General features: G+C 44.4%; 1 protein-coding gene across 1 annotated transcript in view; it reads left to right on the forward strand.

The window, feature by feature from the left end:
- The window catches only part of ERN2 (endoplasmic reticulum to nucleus signaling 2), a 92,532-nt gene that overhangs the window by 40,327 nt on the left and 28,666 nt on the right, over positions 1-23,539 (forward strand). The window contains exons 5-8 of the mRNA XM_077449315.1: positions 2,605-2,677; positions 15,017-15,139; positions 20,214-20,315; positions 22,712-22,973. Of these exons, the coding sequence (XP_077305441.1) occupies positions 2,605-2,677; positions 15,017-15,139; positions 20,214-20,315; positions 22,712-22,973 (560 nt within the window). The remainder of the gene's footprint in view (positions 1-2,604; positions 2,678-15,016; positions 15,140-20,213; positions 20,316-22,711; positions 22,974-23,539) is intronic.

Raw genomic sequence — 23,539 nt, forward strand, 5'->3', positions numbered from 1 at the left:
GGCTCCTGACGTCCTTACCGAAAGACATGCAGGATCACCCGCTTATTGGGGCAACATTGTCCTTGACAAGGAGACTATTCCGCACCACCGATCTCTCACCTCTTCCCTCCCCCATGACCCCGATCATCGGGAATCCGGAATTTCCCCCAGGGTTTACCAACGCCAGACTTCGTCGGCTGGTGGGTATTGGCAAGCACAGATTGGGGGAGGTATGGCCTTCGGGGACATTTCCAAGTTTACAGGCGGTGGGGGGGTTGGCGGAACCGCCACTTGATGTTTTCAGTGCTTACCAGCATCGTCATTTCCTGGTGGCGGTTCGGCAAGCCTCCTACACGCCGAGGGCCCTGACCCCATTTGAGACCATTTGCCATAAAACTGAACCTGTGCGCCACACTCTCTCTCTCCTGTATGATCTCTTGTCATCAATGGACATTGGGCCCCCCCCCCCCCAGCATTCGAGTGTTGGCGTTGCCAGTCCACGACGGGATCCATGATCCACATCTTCTGGACGTGTCCTATGCTGGACGCGTTCTGGAGGGATGTGGTGGAGACAATTAGGCAGCTTACCTCGGTGGATCTTCGGGGTAACCCTGCCGCATGCCTTCTTCATTTGACAGACCGGCCCGTCCGGAAGTATAAACGGACTCTGACAATGCAACTACTGAACGCGGCGCGCGTATGTATACCGGCGATGTGGAGGCAACCCCAACCCCCTACGAAGACCTTATGGTATTCTAAAGTTAATTATGTTCTCCGGATGGAGGAACTGACCGCCACCCTTTACAATACTGAGGAAAAGTTCTGTGAGAAGTGGAGACCCTGGAGGTACTTCACTGGCACTCAGACATACCTGCGCGAGGTTGCAACTGCGATTGACCTGGCACCCGCCTGATGCATATGTTGGCGTGTTAATCTGGGAAGCTGGAAGCGGGCCCTTGGCCATCTTCCATGGATGGAACTGGAGTCCCCCTGTGTGGTCCCTTCTGATGCCTACACCTACCTCTCTCCCCCTTTTTTTTTTTTTTCTCTTCTCCTCTCTCTCTTTCCCTTTCCTCCTCTGCTACTCTGTATCTATCTCTTCTTTCTTGGCCCGCCGGGCCACGGCCATGTGGGCCCGCGGTGCTGGTACGGACCTGCATGGACCGACTAGCTATGGAACAGCCGATCTATAATGTTACTCTCTGGGGGGGGCGTCACTAGGATGCTGGAGACCCCCTGGTAGCTAGCTCTTTTGCCACAGATAGCACGGTACGTCCATGCAGATCAGCATATGTGTACATTGTATAGGCGACTAAACATTTTCCACATACGATTTCATATCTTTTACTGCTTGTACGTTGAACTGAAGTGTATGACAGAGCCATATTGTTGTGTTTTTCGGACTGTATTGTTTACTCTGTACAACTTTTTCTAAAACTCAAACGAATTTAAAAAAAAAACAGCACTTGCCTCAGACTCCAGGCCCTTCCCAAGGCAAGCGCTGTCAGTCTATGCAGGTTGAAAGGGGGCATGTATGCCATAAGAACTTATTTTTCTGATGAATTTAAGGCGATGTGTCATGTGCATTACATATGGTTACAGAACAGTTATGGCAAGGCTCAATGCACTTAAATTGGTCGCTTTTGGTAGCGGTACTGCCTTCTAAATGCAACCTGTGGTATAAATTGCAGTGACAGTGTGTACTAGCCTGGCCACTGGCCATGTTAACTAGCAGTTCAGCTCTGCTTGATCTCCCCACACGTTCACCATCAGAACAAGGCTCCAATACTGTGGGTATACCTTTGGAAATGGTCTGATGTCTGCTAATGATGGTCAACACACAAGCAATAGGCATGCCCCACAGAAGCATTCGCTACACAGGGGTAGTGGCAACTGAGTATTGCCACCACTGCACCATTGTCACACCCACAAATTGGGCTCTGATAAGGGAAGCAACCTGGGACCTAGATGATAGTAACTGCAGAAAGGATTTTCTGTGTAATCTAGTAGAGGATTACTGGAGAGGCAAAGAAAAAAAGATAATAGATGAATGTACTGAGATGTATTTGGCTCATTGACCATTATGGGTGTCTTTTTTTTTTTTTCTTGACCAGTACTGAGTAATCTCATTCTCTAAAGCAGGGGTCTCAAACTGGCGGCCCTCCAACTGTTGTGAAAACTACAAGTCCCATGAAGCATTGCAAGGCTGACAGTTACAAGCATGACTCCCACAGGCAGAAGCATGATGGGACTTGTAGTTTTGCAACAGCTGGAGGACCGCCAGTTTGAGACCCCCTGCTCTAAAGCAACAGTGTTGCAGAAATAAAAAATTTATTTAAAAAATGTAATTAAAAATTCCTGCTAAAAAAATAAATAAAACTCTTACATATGTTTCAGGAAAGGGCACAGTATTGAAGGCCAGTGGGTAGAATGACAGCAGGTATCCGATTCAGTCAGGTGAAGATTCTGCCTGTGGTTTTGTTCAACAGAAGCTAATTTTGCAAGGATTTTTTTTTTTTATTCCAAGACAGGGTTGCTTTAATTGATTTGAAAAGTTATTGCAGGTTGTAGTTCGTTTCATTAACATAACATAGCTTTACCTGATCCTTCTTCCTTGTTTTGTAGAAATTACCCTTCACCATCCAGGAATTGGTCCAGTCCTCTCCCTGCCGTAGCTCTGATGGGATCCTATATACAGGTAATACAGAGGATAATGCAGCTACCATGGTTTATAAACATTTTAAAGCAACTCTAGCACTTATTAAAATTTATCTTTTTAAAGTGGTTGCAAAGGCTTTAGATTGTTACCCTAAAGCATTCCCTGGATTAAGCTAAATAATTGCCTGAACGCGATCTCAATCCAGCGATGTGCCCAAAAGCAGCGAAGCTGCTCTCTCTCTCCTGCCTCGTAGGACTCAATGAGAGCAGCAGGAGCCATTGGCTGTCAAGCCAATCCAGTGACAAGGAATCAGGGGCAGGGTCAAGCCCACGCATGTGCCACCATAGGAAGCGGCTTACTATGGTGGCTTATAGAGAAGGGTAGAAGGCAAAAGCATCAGCGGGGGAGCCCAAAAGAGGAGGATCTCTTTGCAAAATCATTGCACTGTAATGTCATAACATATACCTCAAAATATCATATTTTGTTATTTTTGTTTTAGTCTGGTAAAATCTAAATCAGCGATACCAAAGGACCACTTTCCCCTCCCATCAGAATTAGGTGACCAATTTATATGACCTATTGAAAAGCTGGGCTGCGACAAACAAAAGTCTCAAGCTGACTCAGACTGAAGCCACAAAAAATTTTAATTCAAGGAAGGCTTAAATAAATAAACCTATTGTATCAGAGAGTGAACAGATATCCTAAAGTCAACCTCAATATGGACTCAGATGTCAATGAGACAATGACTAAGATACGAAGTGGAGGTCTACCCCAACAGGGCAAATAAGACACCTCTATTAGAAAAGTAAACAATGGGATTGTGTCCTGAATGTTCAAAGTTAATTTGAGATGCTATAAGGAAACATTGAAAATTGTGTATATTTTTACATCATGAATATACGTATATTAGAAGTAGGGATATGATATTCTACTATAGTACAAATTAAAAATTGTGTGTAAGTCACCATCACAAGTATAAAGACAAGCCGTGACCTCATATATACAGAAATCTACATGTTACATGTGTGGTCTCAAGACAATTAGGTTGAAATAGGAAATATGTCATTGTCATGTCGTCACTGTTCATATAAACCTCCATTTTTGTGTGATTCTAATTAATCACATCTATGAATCAAGGATTGTATTATACACCGATTACTAAGAATCCCTGAAAAATATAGACATATATTCACATCCCCAAAATATAGAAAACACTCAGTAAATAAAAAAAAATATATCCCTTCTTTTAACAAAGTAAGTTGAATACACATTTGTTATCATCAGACACCCCCCAGTGGCTGAAGATAATATTACAGTTGGTACCTGGCCGATCATAAAAATTTCCCCAACCAATGGAGAGTAAGCCGAACCTTCTGGGCTAAGCTCATGATAAATTTTATAGGTGTATTGTCCCAAAATGGTATAAAGGTTGGGAAAGCCCTAAAGACAGGAGCACAGACCCCATACCAGACACACCCCCGACATTAAGAAGTCTGCTGATATTTGACCATTCTCCATCTTGTTGGGCTTTATGACTGAAACCATTCGATGTGCATAGATTTTGGCGGACATCTTCCCTTTTAAGCTGATTGGTAAGATCCAGACCACACAAATGCTATTTTTATTTCCGCTCTTGAAATTATAGGAACCATATTTTAGAGGTTATGTATTGATGTTTATTGACTGTCGGGGGGGTGTATTATTATAACCGGGTTTTAGGGAATTCTATCAAATGTTTAAATCAATTTAGATTTCTGTGTCCCCAGGGAAAGTTTTATTGCTCCATGTAATTGGTGTAAATCTGTTGGTTTAATAATTAATTCAAATTGGCAATATCGTTCTGCTGACTCGGGGAGATATACTTTGAATTTCTTCCGGCCGGAGAAGTTTGGAGGGTTACTCCCCTGAGCGACAAGGGATATTGCGTTCTTGAATATAAAGGGTAAATTACCACATATTATTTTCCCACAGACCATCTTGACCCCATGAGTGATTATTTTAGTTTTCCTGGGTAAAAGCAAATAAAATTTTGAAGATGTTTTGATAATGTATGTATGAAATCTCAATCACCAGAAAATTTTGTTCTGTATCAAATTGTATGAATATACTCGCTAATTAATAAAGTCAAACTTACTTTACTTATTAATTTTGTTGGGAGATATTGTATACTTTGGTAGGAAAACCCCATAAATTAACTAACTCAGGAAAGGATTGTGTTATGCACTGACAGTTAGAGAAAAATTTATAAAATTACCGTAAGGTTGGAGGCACTGAAAATAAACGCTGAGATCTTCATTAAGATCCCATACCACAATCACAACAGTAAGTTTACCATGTTTGTTATCTGCAGTGGGTATAGAAAAGAATCCCCCCTCCCCCCGCCTTTTAAAATAATTAAAATGTTATAATAATTTTGTTGCGTTGCAGCCTGAAATGAAGACGGACACAGTTTGTTTTATCCAGCTGTATTTGCTAGTGCAACTTAAGACATCCAAGTGAAAGATAGAACACCAACATGTCAGAAAGAATAAAACACATCAAAAACAGAATTACTGAGTTGGAAAAAGGATCACCCCCTTGTGTCAGTATTTTGTTGAACCACCCTTTACTTTAACCTGCCTGGCGGTATTCCCGAGTCTGGCTCGGGGTGGAATTTCAGTACCATAAGCGGTAACCCCGAGCCAGACTCTGGATCGCATTGCAGGATACAGGGAGACTTACTTACTTTGTCCCCTGGATCCTGCGATGTCCTCCACGCTGTGTGTCCTTCGCTCGATTCACACAGTGCCCAAGTGCCACTGAGCTCCGTTCCCTGCGACGTTAAGATGCACAGGAGCGGAGACCGGCACCAAATTCAAAAAAGTAAAAACACAAAACACATACAGTATACTGTAATCTGTAAGATTACATTACTGTATAAAAAAAAAATACACATCCCCTTTGTCCCTACTGGTCTGTCCAGTGCCCTGCATGCACTTTTATATTATAAATACTCTTTTTTCTGCCTGGAATTTGGAGATTGTCCATAGCAACCAAAAAGTGTCCCTTTATGTCAAAAGGGATTTTAGACCAGCTATAAAACAGCGATAATAAATTAGAATCACTTGCAGAATTGAGCGATAGCGATTTGTGGGGAGATCCGTCATCAAACACTAAATCTAATGACAGCGACAATTCTGCAAATGAGCAAATTTCTGTGTTTTTGGATTTGATTACATTATTGAATCATTTTTATTAGTATTTGTTATAATTATTTATATTTATTTATTATATTATAAACTTTATCATACCCGGGATGTCTACTAGACTGGTTTGAACAGATTTAAGAGAGATATTCCTAAGAATTACAGGCCTACAATATAAAACGCCAAATTTCCATGCAAAATAATTGTACCGCTTTCAGCACCTAAAATCAGAAATAATCATACCGCCAGGGAGGTTAATTACAGCCTTTACTGCACATCTAGATTTTGCAATATTTGCCCACTCTTCTTTGCAGAACTGCTCAAGTCCAGTTAAATTTGATGGTGATCACTTGTGGACTGCAGTCTTCAAGTCTTGTCACAGATTTTCAATGTTGTTTAAGTCTGGGCTCTCACTAGGCCATGCAAGGACATTCACCTTTTTTCCATCAACCATTGTGTGGTAATTTCTGCTGTATGCTTTGGGTCATTGTCATGTTGGTAAACTTTCTTCCTGTTGACAACTTTATGGCAAAGGGCAGCAGATTTTCCTCAAGAATTTGATGGTATTTTGCCCCATCCATTCTTCCTTCTGTCCTGACAAGTGCTCCAGTCCATGCTTTACTGTTGGAATGGTGTTATATGGATGGTAAGATGTATTGGATTTCTGCCAGACAAATCTCTTGATGTTGAGGCCAACTAATTAAATTTAGTCTCATCTGACCACCTTAAATGCACCTTGAAGACTCTGAGGCCACATGGAAAAAGGTGTTATGGTTCAACAAAATACTGACATTTCACTTGGATGTTATAAGTTGCATGGCTGGATAAAAGTGATTTATTTATCTTTATCTTTTCTATACACACTGTGTGTGTATATGTGTGTGTGTGTGTTTGTGTATATGTATATATGTGTATGTGTGTGTGTATATGTATGTATGTATGTGTGTGTATATATATATATATATATATATATATATATATATATTATAAAATGTACCATATTTATAACACGCACTTTTTTTCCCCTTAAAATCAGGGGAAAATCGTGGGTGCTTGTTATACACCGACCCCCCCCACCAATTGTCAGCTTTTCTGCTTTTTCTGCCATTCTCATTGGTTTTTGCCTATTTTCGGCCGTTCTCGGCGGCTTTTGGAAAGCCAAAAGCCGCTGAGAGCTACCAAGCACCGCCGAGATACACAGGACATCTGCTCTGTATCTCAGCGGAGCCATTTTTAAACGGAAAGCCTGCAAAAGAAACTGACAAGGCTGCAAATGACTGACAAGGCTGCAATGCAAGGCTGCAAATGACACTGACAATGCGGCATTGATGGGCATTTAAATGTACGTTTTTTTTTTTCCTCTTAAGCCCCGGACCAATTTGCAGCCAAAGGACCAAGCCCCTTTTTACGATTCAGCACTGCGTCGCTCTAACTGACAATTGCGCGGTCCTGCGACGTGGCTCCCCAACAAAATTGGCGTCCTTTTTTTCCCACAAATAGAGCTTTCTTTTGGTGGTATTTGATCACCTCTGCGGTTTTCAGTTTTGTGCGCTATAAACAAAAATAAAGCGACAATTTTTTAAAAAAATGCAATATTTTATACTTTTTGCTATAATATCCCCAAAAAATATATAAAAAACATTTTTTTTCCTTAGTTTAGGCCGATACGTATTCTTCTACATATTTTTGGTTAAAAAAAATCGCAATTAGCGATTGGTTTGCGCGAAAAGTTATAGCGTTTACAAAATAGGGGTTAGTTTTATAGCATTTTTATTAATATATATTTTTTTTTTACTAGTAATGGTGGCAATCAGCGATTTTTATTGTGACTGCGACACTATGGCGGACACATCGGACATTTTTGACACATTTTTGGGACCATTGTCGTTTATACAGCAATCAGTGCTATTTAAATGCACTGATACCTGTGTAAATGACACTGGCAGTGAAGGAGTTAAGCACTAGGGGGCAGTGTAGGTGTTGTGTTATGACGTTATGTGTTTTTTTTTAATTGTAGGGGGGTAGGGGGGTGTGGCCTGGCATGTGACGTCACTGATCATCTTTCCCTGTAAAAGAGAAGAGGCGATCAGTGACAGGCTCAGTAGGAAGCACGGGGAGAGGTTTGTTTACACAGACCTCTCCTCGTTCTTCAGCTCTGTGACCCGATCAGCGACGATCGGGTCTGCTTGTGCCGCGGCCATGGTCACGGTGCTCAGGACCGGGTCGGGAGCGCGCCGCGGGCGGCGCACTCCCGACCCACGGCTGGGCACTTAAAAAGCAACGTAAGGTACGTGCTTGTGCCCAGCCGTGCCATTCTGCCAACGTATATGTGCAGGAGGCGGTCCTTAATGCCGACGGACTTTCGCCGGAGTTCCGACAGACTTTCCGAATGAACGGACTTGGCCACACACAATCACACCAAAGTCCGAAGGATTCGAACGTGATGATGTACGACTGGACTGGAATAAGGAAGTTCATAGCCAGTAGCCAATAGCTGCCCTAGCGTCGCTTTTTGTCCGTCAGACTAGCATACACACGAACGGATTTCTCGGTAGGAACTGGGTCTGGCGGAGTTCCGGTGGAAAAACTTAAAACATGTTCTATTTCTAAAGTCCGCCGTATTTTTGGCAAGCAAAGGTCCGATGGAGCCCACACACGATCTAATTGCCCGATGGACTCGTTCCGTCGGACCTTTGCTGTCAAAATGTCCGGTCGTGTGTACGTGGCGTAAGTGGTTAAACTTTCCTCCTAAAAGTTTTTTTCTTTAAAATTCCCTCCTAAATTTGGGGTGCGTGTAATACGCTGGTGCGTTTTATACGCCGATAAATGCAATATGTATTTGTGTATGTATGTATGTGTGTATATATATATATATATATATATATATATATATATATATATATATATATATATATATATATATATATATATATATATATATATATATATATATATATATATATATATTAAAGGAACCTTTAAAATCACTTTAAGGCCGCGTACACACGGGCAGACTATCCGTCCAACTAAGTCCGTCAGACAATCCGACAGACAGTCCGTCCTACTTTCGAATGAACGGACTTGACCACACACGATGAACAGACAGTCCGCCGAAAGCTTGCGCGATGACGTGTACAGCACGTACGACGGGACTAGAAATACGACGTCCAATACACTGCAATGCAACCTTTCGCCGTGTGAATCCTTTCTGAGCATGCGCCATACTTAGTCCGTCGAACTAGCCTACTCACGACTGTCCGCTGAAACCAAGTTTGGACGGACAATATTACGGAAATTCCGAAAGACTTAGTCCGCCAGACTGTCCGCCGAAAAAGTCCGCTGAAGCCCACACACGAGCGGATTGTCCGTCAGACAGTCCGCCCGTGTGTACGCGGCCTCAGAATGACAAAACTTCAAGGAAGAAATACTTACCTCTTCTGCTGCCCACACTGCTGAACTCTGCTCCACTGTTGAACCAACCTTCAACCTTCGAACTTCGATCTCCTGGGTCCCCCACAGCACTTACTGTTTTTTTCCTGCTGAACTCAGATCACTATTGCGTCCTGTAATGAGTGAAGGTCAAACAGCTGGAATACATATAAATGTGTTTTTTTTTTTTAAATGTTACATTCAAAAGGATTTGTGAAAATCTGTTTGGCCAGTCTTGTGATTTACACCCCATTGCTATGCCGTGGCACACACATTTCCTATTTCAGCTTTGTAGATTTCTACATTACCACCTGCTAATTGGGTAATAGCCAGGCATCATGCATTGAGCAGGTGAATTAGTGAAGCTAAAACAAAAGGTAGTGGTAAGACCTTCCTGACTGTGAAATGTGTAAATCATAAGAATGACCGCGCAGAGTTAAAAATCATTAAAACTGTAAACATTTTTCTTTTATTTTTCATTTTCATTTTTTTCATTTTTGATTTTGTTTAACTGTTTCCACTTTAAGCAGCAGTGTCTAATACATATTCTTAGACCCGAGCTGTTGCTCATTTATTCTTCTGTGTTGATTCATTAAATAGCTCTGTAATTAGAGATATCTTGGGAACTGAATTGCATGAACGCCGGCTGTTAATTCAGAGGCGGATTAGCAGCTGACTTTCGGGGAACTCTTTCTCAGTTTATTCATTTGTTAAGAGAAGACAGATGAATAAATAGCCCGTAGCTTATTTGTATATAAATATACGTCAGACACTATAGTTTCATTATTACCACTTAGAGTTTGTACAAAGATGGTTTATATAACGCTGCTTCACTACAAGGATTTATTCTGCTGTTTACAATTAGTACGAAAAAGCAGCTTCTCTGGAATTGCTGCTAACTTATTTCCAAATTTCAATGTAAGTCTCAGTTTACATATATGTGAATTGGATGCGTTTTTAATCACATCTCATTCACATAACATGTGAATTGGACTGGCTTTTAATAGGGGTCGGTTCACACATGTGCAGGGCGGTTGCTGTGCAGCTTTTTAAAAAGGGTCCTGTGCATTTTTTTGGGAAAAAATTTGCACCTGAATCGCACCAGAAACGCACTGGACTGCTGCAATTTTAGCGCATATATGTGAGCCCAGCCCGTGAATTCCATTTTATTCTATTTTTCATCAGTCCTTTATTTCCAGGAAAGTGACTGTGCCTAGGCTGAGCGTTGCAGTCAGGGAGAATATGATCCATATCCTGCAGACAGGAAGAAGCATTTCCTTAGCCTTCTCTCTCCGGGTGATCACTCGCTCTGACTGTGCCCTGTAACTTTGTAGAAAGATGGAGGCAGCAGTAAGATACTGATCTGTGTGAGGCAACATTTAGCATTACACCCAAGAATGGGCATCAGGGGTTACATGATTGTGTCATCTTTGCTGATGTTGTGGTCCCAGGATCAGTTGCTGACCCTGATTAATGCTTAAACAAAGATGGTGCCAGCCTTCTAAAAAGAAAAGCAGATGATAGCATCCCTGGCGTGGCAGCTGGTGGGTCCGTTGGTCTTGCCCTTGCTTCTCCCTCCCCCGGCCACTTGTCTCCTCCCTCCTCCTCCTCCTCCTCCTCCTCCCCCTTGGTCAAAAACATTGCTTCTCTTTTCGGCCAATTGGAAAATGGGTCTCATGACCCACTTCCTGATTGGCTGGGAGGAGAATCAGTGTGTGAATAGTGAATATTCATTCGCTATTATCACACAACTGGGTGGGCTCGGAGCGCAGTGTTCTGTGCCCTGAGCCCACCCTTTTTTGAAGCCTATGAGAGCCTCTGGCTCTAATCAGGTTGGAATCCATGGTCCGACGCCCTGTATTAGATCAGGGGGCCGGATGCATGGTTGGGGGGCGGCACCCGTGCGCTCCTAATGTACGGGCCGCCACTGGTTACACTTGGATTTTAGGTAGCATGCATGTGATTCACAGAAAAGATATGACACTAGGTCCCCTTTTTAATTATATTATTGTTTGGGAAATGCAACAGATATGCAAATGGGAAAACACTGATACAAGGAAGTATGGGAATTGACAAGAGTACAGCTATTCACGTGAATGGCAGGCTGTATGCAGCACCTGCAGCTCCCTAGGTGTGGGAAAACACCGGGAGATTTACGCTAGGCATTAAAAATGCCTATAATAGTATATGTGAATGGACCCCTAGGGCGTTATGCACAAAGGAAGAAAAACCTCCACTTTTAAAGCTCATTCAGATATGCGGCAGGCCTTGCCACCCCTCTGAAAAGCATTCTGCAGTGGATCGCTTTTCAGAGGTGTCTGTCAGTCGGTGACTAGGCCATATGTCGTATCCTCATTGCATGATTTAACTTTGTAATTGCCTCACCACCGAGCTGCAATCACGTACATTGCATGCGATTGTGGCGCAATCCCCTAGATTTGCTTGGGTCACATTTGGCGGCAGTAATGTCCACTAAATGTGACATGCTGAATCCTTTTTTACCACAGCTGCAGCATGTGTAAATCCCTGAGCAGCTGCATGTCTGTGTTTTTTAGATGGCTGGTCAGAGGGTGGTAAAATTGTGTCCCAACCACCTGGTTTTACCTCCCCTTGGCCACACATGTGACCAAGCACTTAGAGAAATTTTGATAGCCAACACGTCCACACAGCTTTATTTCAGCCAATGTGTCCATGCACAATGTGGCGTTTAGATTTGTTTAGAGCAACAGTCTCAAACTTGCGCCTATAGAAGAAACCTACTTAACATAATTTATGCACATAAACGCGTGCAAATGTGCAGGCATGAGCATGTGTGGTCTTGCTCTTCTGATTTTTTTCAGACTAATACTGTTGTGACAGACCTAGCCGGGACAGGGGCTTTTGAAGAGGACTGAATGCTAGCCTCTTGCTTTCCGATTATGGGCCATGGATTTTAAGGGAAAAATACTCTTTGCAAGCTGTATGGCTGGGGACCCTTGAGGTGGCGTTACTTTAGATTCAGGTCCATGTCCCTCAAGACACAGACTTTGGGGACCCTGGATATGCCATATTAGAAATAGTGACTGATTCATACTGTTGGGACACATAATGTGAGGAGATGCTGATGTTATCAACTCCAGCCACATGTCTGTTGTCTGCTATAATGTAAATTAGTCTAGTATGACTTGTCACAGCTTCTAAGAGTCTTTTACTCGTTGTGCTAATTAACCCTACAATTGTATGAAGGAGTTCTGTGTTGAGATGTATGATAAGGTGTATTATATAGTTGGTGAACTAGGAGACGTGAAGTCTGTCCTAAAGGTCATGTCTCTGAGTCACCTAGGCTGTCTAAAGGATTAGATAATTAGCTCATGTTAATTAGGTTTCTGGTTACAGGTTGTATTTTCATCCTGCTGTGTGTATATATATATATATATGTGTAAGCTCTCAAAATAAAGAGTGATTCCTGTTTGACCCTCCATACAGAGCCTTGTCTCATACTTGGGGGGAAGAATTATTCGTATGGGTTTCTTGTTCGGCTGATTGGAGTGTTTGGTAGCTGCCTTTGTGTTTGGAAATGGAATATCCTAAACGGCTTTAACCCCTTTCATACTCAGGGTGTTATTACAACTGTACTCATTAAACTAAAATAATTTACTCTGTTATCTTCAGAGAAAAAGTTTCATGCTTGTCCCTTCGGATATTGATGCATGAGCTGTTGTGATTGGCTCTCAAAAGCTGTGTGCTAACGATCAGATCATCATAGATCCCTTCTAAAGCGATTTTTGTCATCCTATTTTCGATCGTGTGTACTAGGCAATATTGTCAAACTTGTCTGAAAGCAAAGTGTCACCGAAACAGATTAGGGTTGATTTACTTAAACTGGAGATCTCAGAATCTGGTGCAGCTCTGCACGGTAGACAATCAGTTTCTACCTTCAGCTTCTTCAATTAACCTCTTCATGACCGCACTATACCCAAATGACGGTAAGGGCGTCATATGACCTCCTCCCGTGATTGTGCTTCTTGTCCTCTGTCCTTGAGACACAGACAATCACAGCAGCATAGCTTCCAACTGTGCCTAATTTCGAGGGACTGTCCCTGATTTGGGGCAGTGTCACGCTGTTCCTCATTCCTCCTCATTTGTCCCTCATTTTGGTTTGATCTATTTAGTTGTTTTTAAAATGCACTTTTTATCTAACAACAAGTGTTTTCCAGCGCTAAACCTTTCATCTTATTTCTAAATTGCTGCATTTGTAAATTCCAAAATCCAATATAAAAGGAATAGTAGTGGTAAAAAAGGGTTTAAATCTTCTTTTTTTTTTTTTTTTTTGTACAATTCTCCTTTTAAGGGACATGGCAGGGGGGGGGGTGTGTCCTATGCCTGCATGCTTTTGCTGATATGTGTCCCTCATTCCCATCTCAAAAAGTTGGGAGGTATGCAGCAGTTTTTTTACCACGTGACCAGCTGTGTCCAATCATAGCAGTTCTTTACTATGTGATCAGCTGTGTCCAATCACAGCAGTTCTTTACCACGCGATCAGCTGTGTCCAATCACAGCAGTTCTTTACCACGTGACCAGCTGTGTCCAATCACAGCTGTTTTTTACCACGTGACCAGCTGTGTCCTATCGCAGCAGCTCTTTTCTATGTGACCAGCTGTGTCCAATCACAGCAGCTCTTTACCACATGACCAGCTGTGTCCAATCACAGTGTAAACAGGATTCAGGATACTGGTTATCACCATTCCTCTCCTCACACTGACAGCGCATGAGGAGAGATGATAATCGGCAAATCCAAACAGGGGACAGCTACACTAATAATCAAAGCACTGATCATCAGTGCCCTATTTATCAGTGCAGCCCCAACAGTGCCCATCAGTCCTGCCTGTCAGTGCCTATCAGTGATGCCTATTATTGCCGCCCATCATTGCCACCTATCAGTGCAGCCTCATCAGCAAAGGAGAAAAAGTACTTATTTACAAAATTTTGTAACAGAAACTAAAGCCGCGTACACACGGGCGGACTGTATGGCCAACTTAGTCCGTCAGACAATCTGACGGACAGTCCGTCCTACTTTCGAATGAATGGACTTGACCACACACGGATGCACAAACAGTCCGTCGAAAGTTTGCGCGATGACGAGTACAGCACGTACGACGGGACTAGAAATAGGAAGTCCAATACACAGCAATGCAACCTTTCGCCGTGTAAATCCTTTCTGAGCATGCGCCATACTTAGTCCGTCGAACTAGCCTACTCACGAGCGGATTGTCCGCTGAAACCAAAGTATGACGGACAATATTACGGAAATTCCGAAAATACTTAGTCCGCCAGACTGCACGCTGAAAAAGTCCGCTGAAGCCCACACACGAGCGGACTGTCCGCTGAAATGTGTTTCGATGGACTAAGTTGGCCAGACAGTCCGCCCGTGTGTACGCGGCTTAAGAAAACCTTAAATTTTTTTTTTTTTTTTTTTTTTCGTTTGTTTAGCACAAAATAAAAAACTCAGTGGTGTTTAAAAACCACCAAAAGAAAGCTCTATCTGTCTCAAAAAAATGATAAAAATGTAGTTTGGTTACAGCATTGTATGACCGCGCAATTGTCATTCAAAGTGTGACAGCCCTGAAAGCTGAATATTGGCCTGGGCAGGAGGGGGGTGTAGAGTTGTACTCTCCTGTTTTAATAAAACATCCCCATGTGTCCCAATTCTGATTACTGTCTATAGGAACAAAGATGCTCCTTACTTTTGAGGCCCTATTGTTGTTCTTTGTCATTCTTGGTGCAGGTAAGAAGCAGGATTCCTGGTTTGTGGTAGATCCGAAATCTGGAGAGAAGCAGACCACTCTGTCCACAGAGTCATCAGACGGATTGTGTCCATCGTCCCCTCTGCTGTATATTGGACGCACACGTAAGTTTACCGTTTGCCTATAGCTGCCTATGGATCCACTTTATCGCAGCCAATTGTAGTGAAAGTCAAATCTTTTATAACTGTTATCAAATGCTCATAACTTGATGAGGACAATATGCTTGAGGAATGCATACACATCTCAGTGTATTCAGCAGTGGAATCATTGTACCTTGTGCCCTGGGCTGTTTTCAGTATATGCACCCCCTGCCAGTTTAATGATACCATGTTTCGTGGTCAGCTCACACAGCCATGTCATTGATTTCAGGTGGAGGGAGTGTGCATACATACACTATATTACCAAAAGCATTGGGACACCTGCATTTACATGAACTTTAATGGCATTCCAGTCTTAGTCTGTAGGGTTTAATATTGAGTTGGCCCACCCTTTGCAGCTATAACAGCTTCAACTCTTCTGGGAAGGCTGGCCATAAGGTATAGGAGTGTGTCTATGGGAACGTTTGACCATTCTTCCAGAAGAGAATTTGTGAGGTCAGGCACTGATGTGGATGAGAAGACCTGGCTCGCAGTCTCCACACTAATTCATCCTAAAGGTGTTCTATCAGGTTGAGGTCAGGACTCTGTGCAGGCCAGTCAATTTCCTCCACCCCAAACTCGCTCATCCATGTCTATTGACCTATAGGTAAGCCTAGATTAAGGCTTACCTGTAGGTCCAAGAAATATCTCCTAAACCTACACGGTTTAGGAGATATTTACTAAAAGACAGTCACAGCGGTGCGCAGGTGCACTATCGCCGTTAGCATTATGCCGCTGCTAACGGTGATATGCCGTTAGTGGCGGCTCCCGTGTGCATGCGCAGGAGTGACGTCATCGCTGCTCCGGCGCTGTGAGTGACCCGGAAGAAGATTGATGCTCCAGACTACAGGGGACAGCGGTGACATTGCTGGCTCCTGTGTTAGGTAAGTGACACATAATGGGCTACTCTGCGATGCATAGTAGTCCATTATGCTTTACTTTTGCAGGGAGACAAAGAGGAAGTAAACCCATCGGGGTTTTTTTCCTCTTTAATAAAGAATGGTGGAGTGCATATTATATGTGCTGGCTGTTTGTTACATTTATCAAGTACCAAAGTAGAGGTGTAGCCAAGCACCAGCACCGTCCAACATGCCCTGTCATTTGTTTCATATTACTGTACTGTGATTGTTTAATTGTCTGAAATCTTTATTAACCTCCCTAGCGGTAATCCCGAGTCTGGCTCGGGCTGGGATTTCAGCACCATAAGCGGTAACCCTGAGCCAGACTCTGGATCGCATCGCTGGATACAGGGAGGACACAGGGAGAAGTTACTTACTTTGTCCTCTGGATCCCGCGATGTCCTCCTCGCTGTGTGATCGAGCCGTCCTCCGCTCGATTCACACAGTGCCCAAATGCCGCCGAGCTCCGTTCCCTGCGACGTTGCGGCGCACGGGAGCGGAGATCGGCGCCAAATTCTAAAAAGTAAAAACACACACAGTACTGTAATCTTACAGATTACAGTACTGTATAAAAAAATTACACACCCCCTTTGTCCCTAGTGGTCTGTTCAGTGCCCTGCATGCACTTTTATATTATAAATACTGTTTTTTCTGCCTGGAATTTGGAGATTGTCCATAGAAACCAAAAAGTGTCCCTTTATGTCAAAAGTGATTTTAGACCAACTAGAAAACAGCGATAATAAATTATAATCACTTGCAGAATTGAGGGATAGCGATTTGTGGGGAAATTCGTCATCAAACACTAAAATGACAGCGACAATTCTGCAAATGAGCAAATTTCAGTGTTTTTGGATTTGATTACATTATTGAATAATTTTTATTATTATTTATTATATTATAAACTTTATCATACCCGGGATGTCTGCTAGACTCTGGTTTGAACAGATTTAAGAGAGTTATTCCTAAAGCCGCGTACACACGTAGCGGTATGTCCGACGTACTTAGTCTGGCGGACTTCCCGCCAGACTGTACGTCGGACTTTCCGAACGGGCTACTTGCCCACACACGGCACTTTTTCAGCGGACTAATACGGCGTACTAAGTCTGCCGTACTATCCGCCCTACTTTTGAAATGAACGGACTCGCCCACACACGCGGAGGAAAGTCCGCTCATTTCGAGCGCGTCTCCAGGTAGGCGGGGCCCGCGAAGGAGACGTCGCTGGCCCCGCCGCCTGGTATGGACTTAAAGGGGAACCCCAATGCCGAAAAAAATCGGCGTGGGGGTCCCCCCCCAAGTCCACAACAGACCCTTGTCCGAGCACGCTACCCGGCCGGCCAGGAAAGGGGGGGCGAGCGAGCGCCCCCCCTCCTGAGCCGTACCAGGCCGCGTGCCCTCAACATGGGGGGTGCCTTGGGGAAGGGGGGGCCGCGCGGCCCCCCCACCCCAAAGCACCTTGTCCCCATGTTGATGAGGACAAGGGCCTCTTCCCGACAACCCTGGCCGTTGGTTGTCGGGGTCTGCGGGCGGGGGGCTTATCGGAATCCGGGAGCCCCCTTTAATAAGGGGGCCCCCGGATACCGCCCCCCCCCCACCCTATGTGAATGAGTATGGGGTACAATGTACCCCTATCCATTCACCTGTAAAATAAAAGTACAAAAAAAACACAACACACGAGATAAAATACTTTATTGCACAGCTCCGGGGGTCTTCCGTCTTCGGGGCTCTTCTCGCCGGACTCCTCCGCTATCTTCTTGTAGCTCTTTTGCTAGCGGAGGAGTCCGGCTTTCTTCCTCGCCGCCGGCCTCTTCTTCTGACTTCGGGGGTCTTGTCCCCCTCTTCGGTTCTTCTGCCGGGCCACCGCGCCTTCTTATAGCTCTTTTACAGGTGGTGGCCCGGACTTCTGTCGCCGCCACCTTCTCTTCTTCTTCTTCTTCTTCTTCTTCTTCTTCTTCTTCTTCTTCTTCCTCTTCTTCCTCTTCTTCCTCTTCTTCCTCTTCTTCCTCTTCTTCCTCTTCTTCCTCTTCTTCCTCTTCTTCCTCTTCTTCTTCTTCTTCTTCCTCTCCGGCCGCAATGCCAGGGACGCGCTGCCACTTATATAGGGACAAGGGGCGGTGTCACATGGGTTGGTGTCACATGGTGACCCCGCCCCCTTACGATGTCACAGTCTCCATGTGACATCAACCCATGTGACATAAAGCCATGTGACACCGCCCCTTGTCACTATATAAGTGGCAGCGCAGCACGTTCCTGGCATTGCGGCCGGAGAGATAGTCGAGTCAACATCTCCTGGAGAAGGAGAAGAAGAAGAACGGAAGGCGGCGGCGACAGAAGACCGGGCCACCCCCTGTAAAAGAGCTATAAGAAGGTGCGGTGGCCCGGCAGAAGAACCGAAGAGGGGGACAAGACCCCCAAAGTCGTAAGAAGAGGCCGGCGGCGAGGAAGAAAGCCGGACTCCTCCGCTAGCAAAAGAGCTACAAGAAGATAGCGGAGGAGTCCGGCGAGAAGACCCCCGAAGACGGAAGACCCCCGGAGCTGTGCAATAAAGTATTTTATCTTGTGTGTTGTGTTTTTTTTGTACTTTTATTTTACAGGTGAATGGGTAGGGGTACATTGTACCCCATACTCATTCACATAGGGTGGGGGGCCGGTATCCGGGGGCCCCCTTATTAAAGGGGGCTCCCGGATTCCGATAAGCCCCCCGCCCGCAGACCCCGACAACCAACGGCCAGGGTTGTCGGGAAGAGGCCCTTGTCCTCATCAACATGGGGACAAGGCACCCCTCATGTTGAGGGCACGCGGCCTGGTACGGCTCAGGAGGGGGGGGGGGCGCTCGCTCGCCCCCCCTTTCCTGGCCGACCGGGTAGTGTGCTCGGACAAGGGTCTGTTGTGGACTTGGGGGGGACCCCCACGCCAATTTTTTTCGGCATTGGGGTTCCCCTTTAAGTCTATACCAGGCGGCGGGGCCAGCGACGTCTCCTTCGCGGGCCCCGCCTACCTGGAGACCCGCTCGAAATGAGCGGACTTTTCTCCGGGCGGGAAAAGTCCGCTCATTTCAAAAGTACGGCGGACTGGCATACACACGGCCGGATTGTCCGCCGAAATGCGAGTCCGGCAGGAAGATTGGTGTGCAACACGGCATTCTAAGTCCGCCGTACTTTCGGGTCAAAAAAGTATGCTGGAGGCTACACACGGGGGGATTGTTTGGCGGACTTGAGTTTGCCGGACTTTTCCACCGGATTGTTTGATCGTGTGTACGCGGCATTAGAATTACAGGACTACAATATAAAACGCCAAATTTCCATGCAAAATAATTGTACCGCTTTCAGCATCTAAAACCAGAACTAATCATACCGCCAGGGAGATTAAAGAACACAGGCTGCCACTGCAGATCACCTTCTCAAAAATGTGTGAGGTTTACAAAGCTGAAATTGACTTATTATAATAGTGAAGGTGTTCATTTATCCAGCTGGTCACATTCAACTGGACTTGTAATGTTCATAACTTCTCCAAAAGCCCTTTCTTCTGTTCTGATGAGTGTCAGGAGCTCACCCAGCACTTCTATCCATACAGGTAGAACAGACCCTTTAATCCAATCACCATGGAATGTATAGATCTTCCTGACACTCACTGGGAATGGCTTGGAGAAGCAATGAAATATCTTCAACATTATAGAACAAGCCCAGTTGAATGTGACTTAGGCCGGGCATACACGGTTCGAATCTCGGCCGGTTCAGCACTAACCGGTCCAAATTCGAACTGTGTATGGGCAGACTGAATATACACAGTTGATCGATCAATCAACTTGGGTACAACCAGCCTGACAGATTCTCTTGCGAGTATCGGTAGCTGCTGCTATAGCGGCTAGCGATAATCACTATCTTCTCCCAGTGGGGACGGCTTCTCCTGCTTGCCGGGAGCACACAATGGCCTGACAGGAGGGATTTCCCTGTCAACACTGTCTGTGTTGATGGGGCAATCAAGGTTGCAGGAAAGAAATTTACCCCGTGGTATGGCAGACCTTACAACTCCTAGCTATACCTGACCAGGATTCATCAATCTCATCTCCCATGAGCAATTCATACATAAGTTCTATATTCTTTTTTTGTGCCAGACCGTCAGTAAATATCTGTTTTCTTATACAGAATACATGATCACCATGTATGACACAAAGTCCCGGGAACTGCGCTGGAACGCCACCTTCCATGACTACTCCGCCCCTCTCTGTGATGAGAGCTATGAATACAGTAAGTCCCGGCCAAAAAGCTGGATGGAGTTCTTATATATTTATTTTTTTATATTATGGTGAAGTGTTGGGGGCATGTAATCAGACAGTTCTGTACATAGTCATTTTAGCTGAAGTTTATATATGGCGATTTTCAACTACACGGTTCCTACTACAGTGATGTCCAGCTTCCATAGGGATCGCACAGGTATAGCACATACATACTGTATTAACATTGTCCCAAGCCAGACCGATGTAACTATGTAAAAATTTCAATACAGTGAAACCTTGGTTTAAGAGTAACGCTTTTTAGGCTAAGAATATTCCCAACCTGTGTAAAAGCTGAACACCAGGCAAACCACTAAATACATAGGTTTACATGTCGAAGAATTCTGTAATACTGTTCAGCCAGTCTGGTAATTTGGGACCTCCTGGAGACTACACTGGCAATACAGTCAAGTTCTGGGCTAGGCTCACCTGTAATTGGACAACAAAGGAGCAGCAGTATAATATAAGCAGGTTCATTGGTCAGACTGACAGCACTGTGGATAGTTATAGACCAGTAATGCCTGCCTCTATGGGGTGATATTTGAAATATTCAGGTCGCTGCTAGTTCTATGATAAAAAAAAGTATTAATAATAATAATAATAATAATAATAATAATGTTTCACAGGTGGAAGGAAAGAAAATTGCTCAATTTCCCCCATCAACACAGTTAGTGTGGATGTAGGAATCCATCCCGCAATGCTATTGTGTTCTGCCAGTGGGGAGCATTCCCTGCCAGTAGAACACAGTGATCACTGTTGGTGGCTATAGCCACTGGCAGTAATTGCATGCAAAAAATTGGACAGCCTGGTTGTACTGAAGTTGATTGATGGATCAACTTTAATACAACTAGCCTGCTCATAGATGGATCGATACTCAGCTGGTCCCTGCTGAACAGGCTGAGATTTGATCCACCTATAGCTGGCTTTAGTTGGGTGTAGAAAAAAATCAGATTTTTCTTTGCTGAGCTACCAAATTCTCTTATATGTGACAACCTTCAGAGTGCAGCTGAGCTGTCACATACAGACATTGTAGCCATTTTTAATAATAAATATATGTTCCTGAGTGATATTGCTGCTTCCTCTGAAGCCTGTCTTCAAAGTGTACTGCATCTGCTGCCTTACCCTGGTGATACCCCCAGATCCTGATACTTGCACAGTCTTTGTACTTAGGCTGGCCATAGACTGTGCAAATTTCTTTCCTGCAACCTGTGGAATTCCCACGATTCCCCTTTCAACACAGACAGCGTTGACAGAGGAATCCCTCCTGCCAAGACATTGTCTTCTCTTCTACAGCAGCCACTAGCGATAATTGCAAGCAACATCTGGCAGGCTGCTTGTGCCCAAGTTGATCAATCAACTTGGTAAATTCAGCCTGCCCATACATGGTTCAAATCTCAGCCGGTTCCTGCTGAACCAGCCGAGATTTGAGCTATCTATGGTTGGCCTTAGTATATACAGTATGTTACCTTAAAGTGGATGTAAACCCTCACATATACCCAGTGAAGTGAACAGCTTCAGATGATACACAGAGATTAAACAAATCTCCCTACATAAGTTTTACATGTATATCTTCTGCCTTCAGCTTTCTCTATTCTTTAGAAAGTGTGCATTGTGTTAAAAATGTTCTCTTCCTGTTCAGCACTGGGAGTGTAGTTTGGGATACACTGTGTGACAGCTGATAGGAGGAAAGGCACACCCTCCTCCACATAGGCAGAGGAAGGAAGGAAGGAATGTGCTGTGAATAGACCAGCTCTCTGCTAATCTATTTATAGCACCCACCCCAACACAAATTTCCAGCTGCTTTTATCTCCTGTGTTGGAGAACTTGTCAGATGTTATCACGCTGATAACAGAACGGAGCAGCAGAGAGACAAGGGACTGCAGCTTGGTTCACATAGGTTCGATGGAAACCCACTGCTGGTTCCCGCATCGCACCTGACTCACAAGGCAGTTCACACTGCCATATGCAAACCGCTGGGAGTGTCAATAGAAAGTTAATGACACCCCCAAATCGGTTTGCATATCGCAGTGCGAACTGTCAATTCGGACATGAATCAGATCGCATGGGTGTGAACACCCATGCGATCCGATTCTGATGCGGACCAAAAAAGGGTCCTGCACGACTTTGGTCCGAATGCGACGCAAATTCAGCCATACAATCTGTATGGCTGAAATCGCACAGACGTCACATGTGATTTGCACTACAGTGCGTATCGAATCACATGCAAGGTCGCACAGTAGTGTGAACCGAGCATTAGGGCTTTGGAGAGAAAGAAGAAAACACTGCAGATATTTGTGCCCAGGTCAGATTTCATGAATCCGGTTTACATCCACTTTCACTGATCTTGATATTTGTCTGTTTCCAATACAGAGATGGCTCACTTCGCCTCCACCGGTGATGGGTTATTGGTCACAGCCGACCGGAGTAGCGGGCAGGTGTTGTGGATGCATAATTATGGCTCGCCTGTGGTTGGGCTCTTTATGTGGCATCAGGACAGTCTGAGACGGATCCCTCATCTCAACGTGGCCACAGAGACCTTACGCTACTTAACGTTCAACTCTCAGGACATCCGACTGATCAAATGGATATACCAGGCTGTGCAGGAGCTGGGCAGCACCAAGACACATCTACTGTGAGTAGACACGTCACCCTGGGGCACAGCTGTTAGTTCAGCAGAGTGACTTTGTGATCATACTCGCTGGCTTTTATCACAATGCTGTTGTAAGAGAGTCTCTTCCGTAGAGTAGCAATGATACTAAATGTTTTTTCTTCTATGGATTGAGGGAAGCCCAAGATTTTTTTAGGTAAAGTTTGTTAACCCCTTCCACACACCTAAATTAGAATTGAAAATTAAAGTGAACCAGTGCATAGCCTTTGTAGGAAAAAGCATAAGGTTCACTTAACTGCCAGCACCCCAACTGTAAATACTAACCTTCCTTTCATTCCCCCGATGCTCCATTCAGAAACAGAGAAAAAAAATAAACCCTGTGTGAGCTCAAAGATTTTACTTGCTACACAGATCTAAGGACTTTTCCTGCACCTATGTTACAGCATTTGGTGCCTGAGTGACTCCTAAACAACACCGCTTCGGCCTCTTTTTTCCTATCTGAATGCCACGGTGCAGGGGAATACGGGCCTGTAAAAAAGAGATTAAAGTAGTATTTGAAATATAAATTTAAAGTGGTGTAAAACCCTTAC

The sequence above is a fragment of the Lithobates pipiens genome, unplaced genomic scaffold (assembly GCF_037356315.1).
Source record: "Lithobates pipiens isolate NorthernLeopardFrog02 unplaced genomic scaffold, aLitPip1_a1.2 Scaffold_22, whole genome shotgun sequence".
Classification (NCBI taxonomy): Eukaryota; Metazoa; Chordata; class Amphibia; order Anura; family Ranidae; genus Lithobates; species Lithobates pipiens.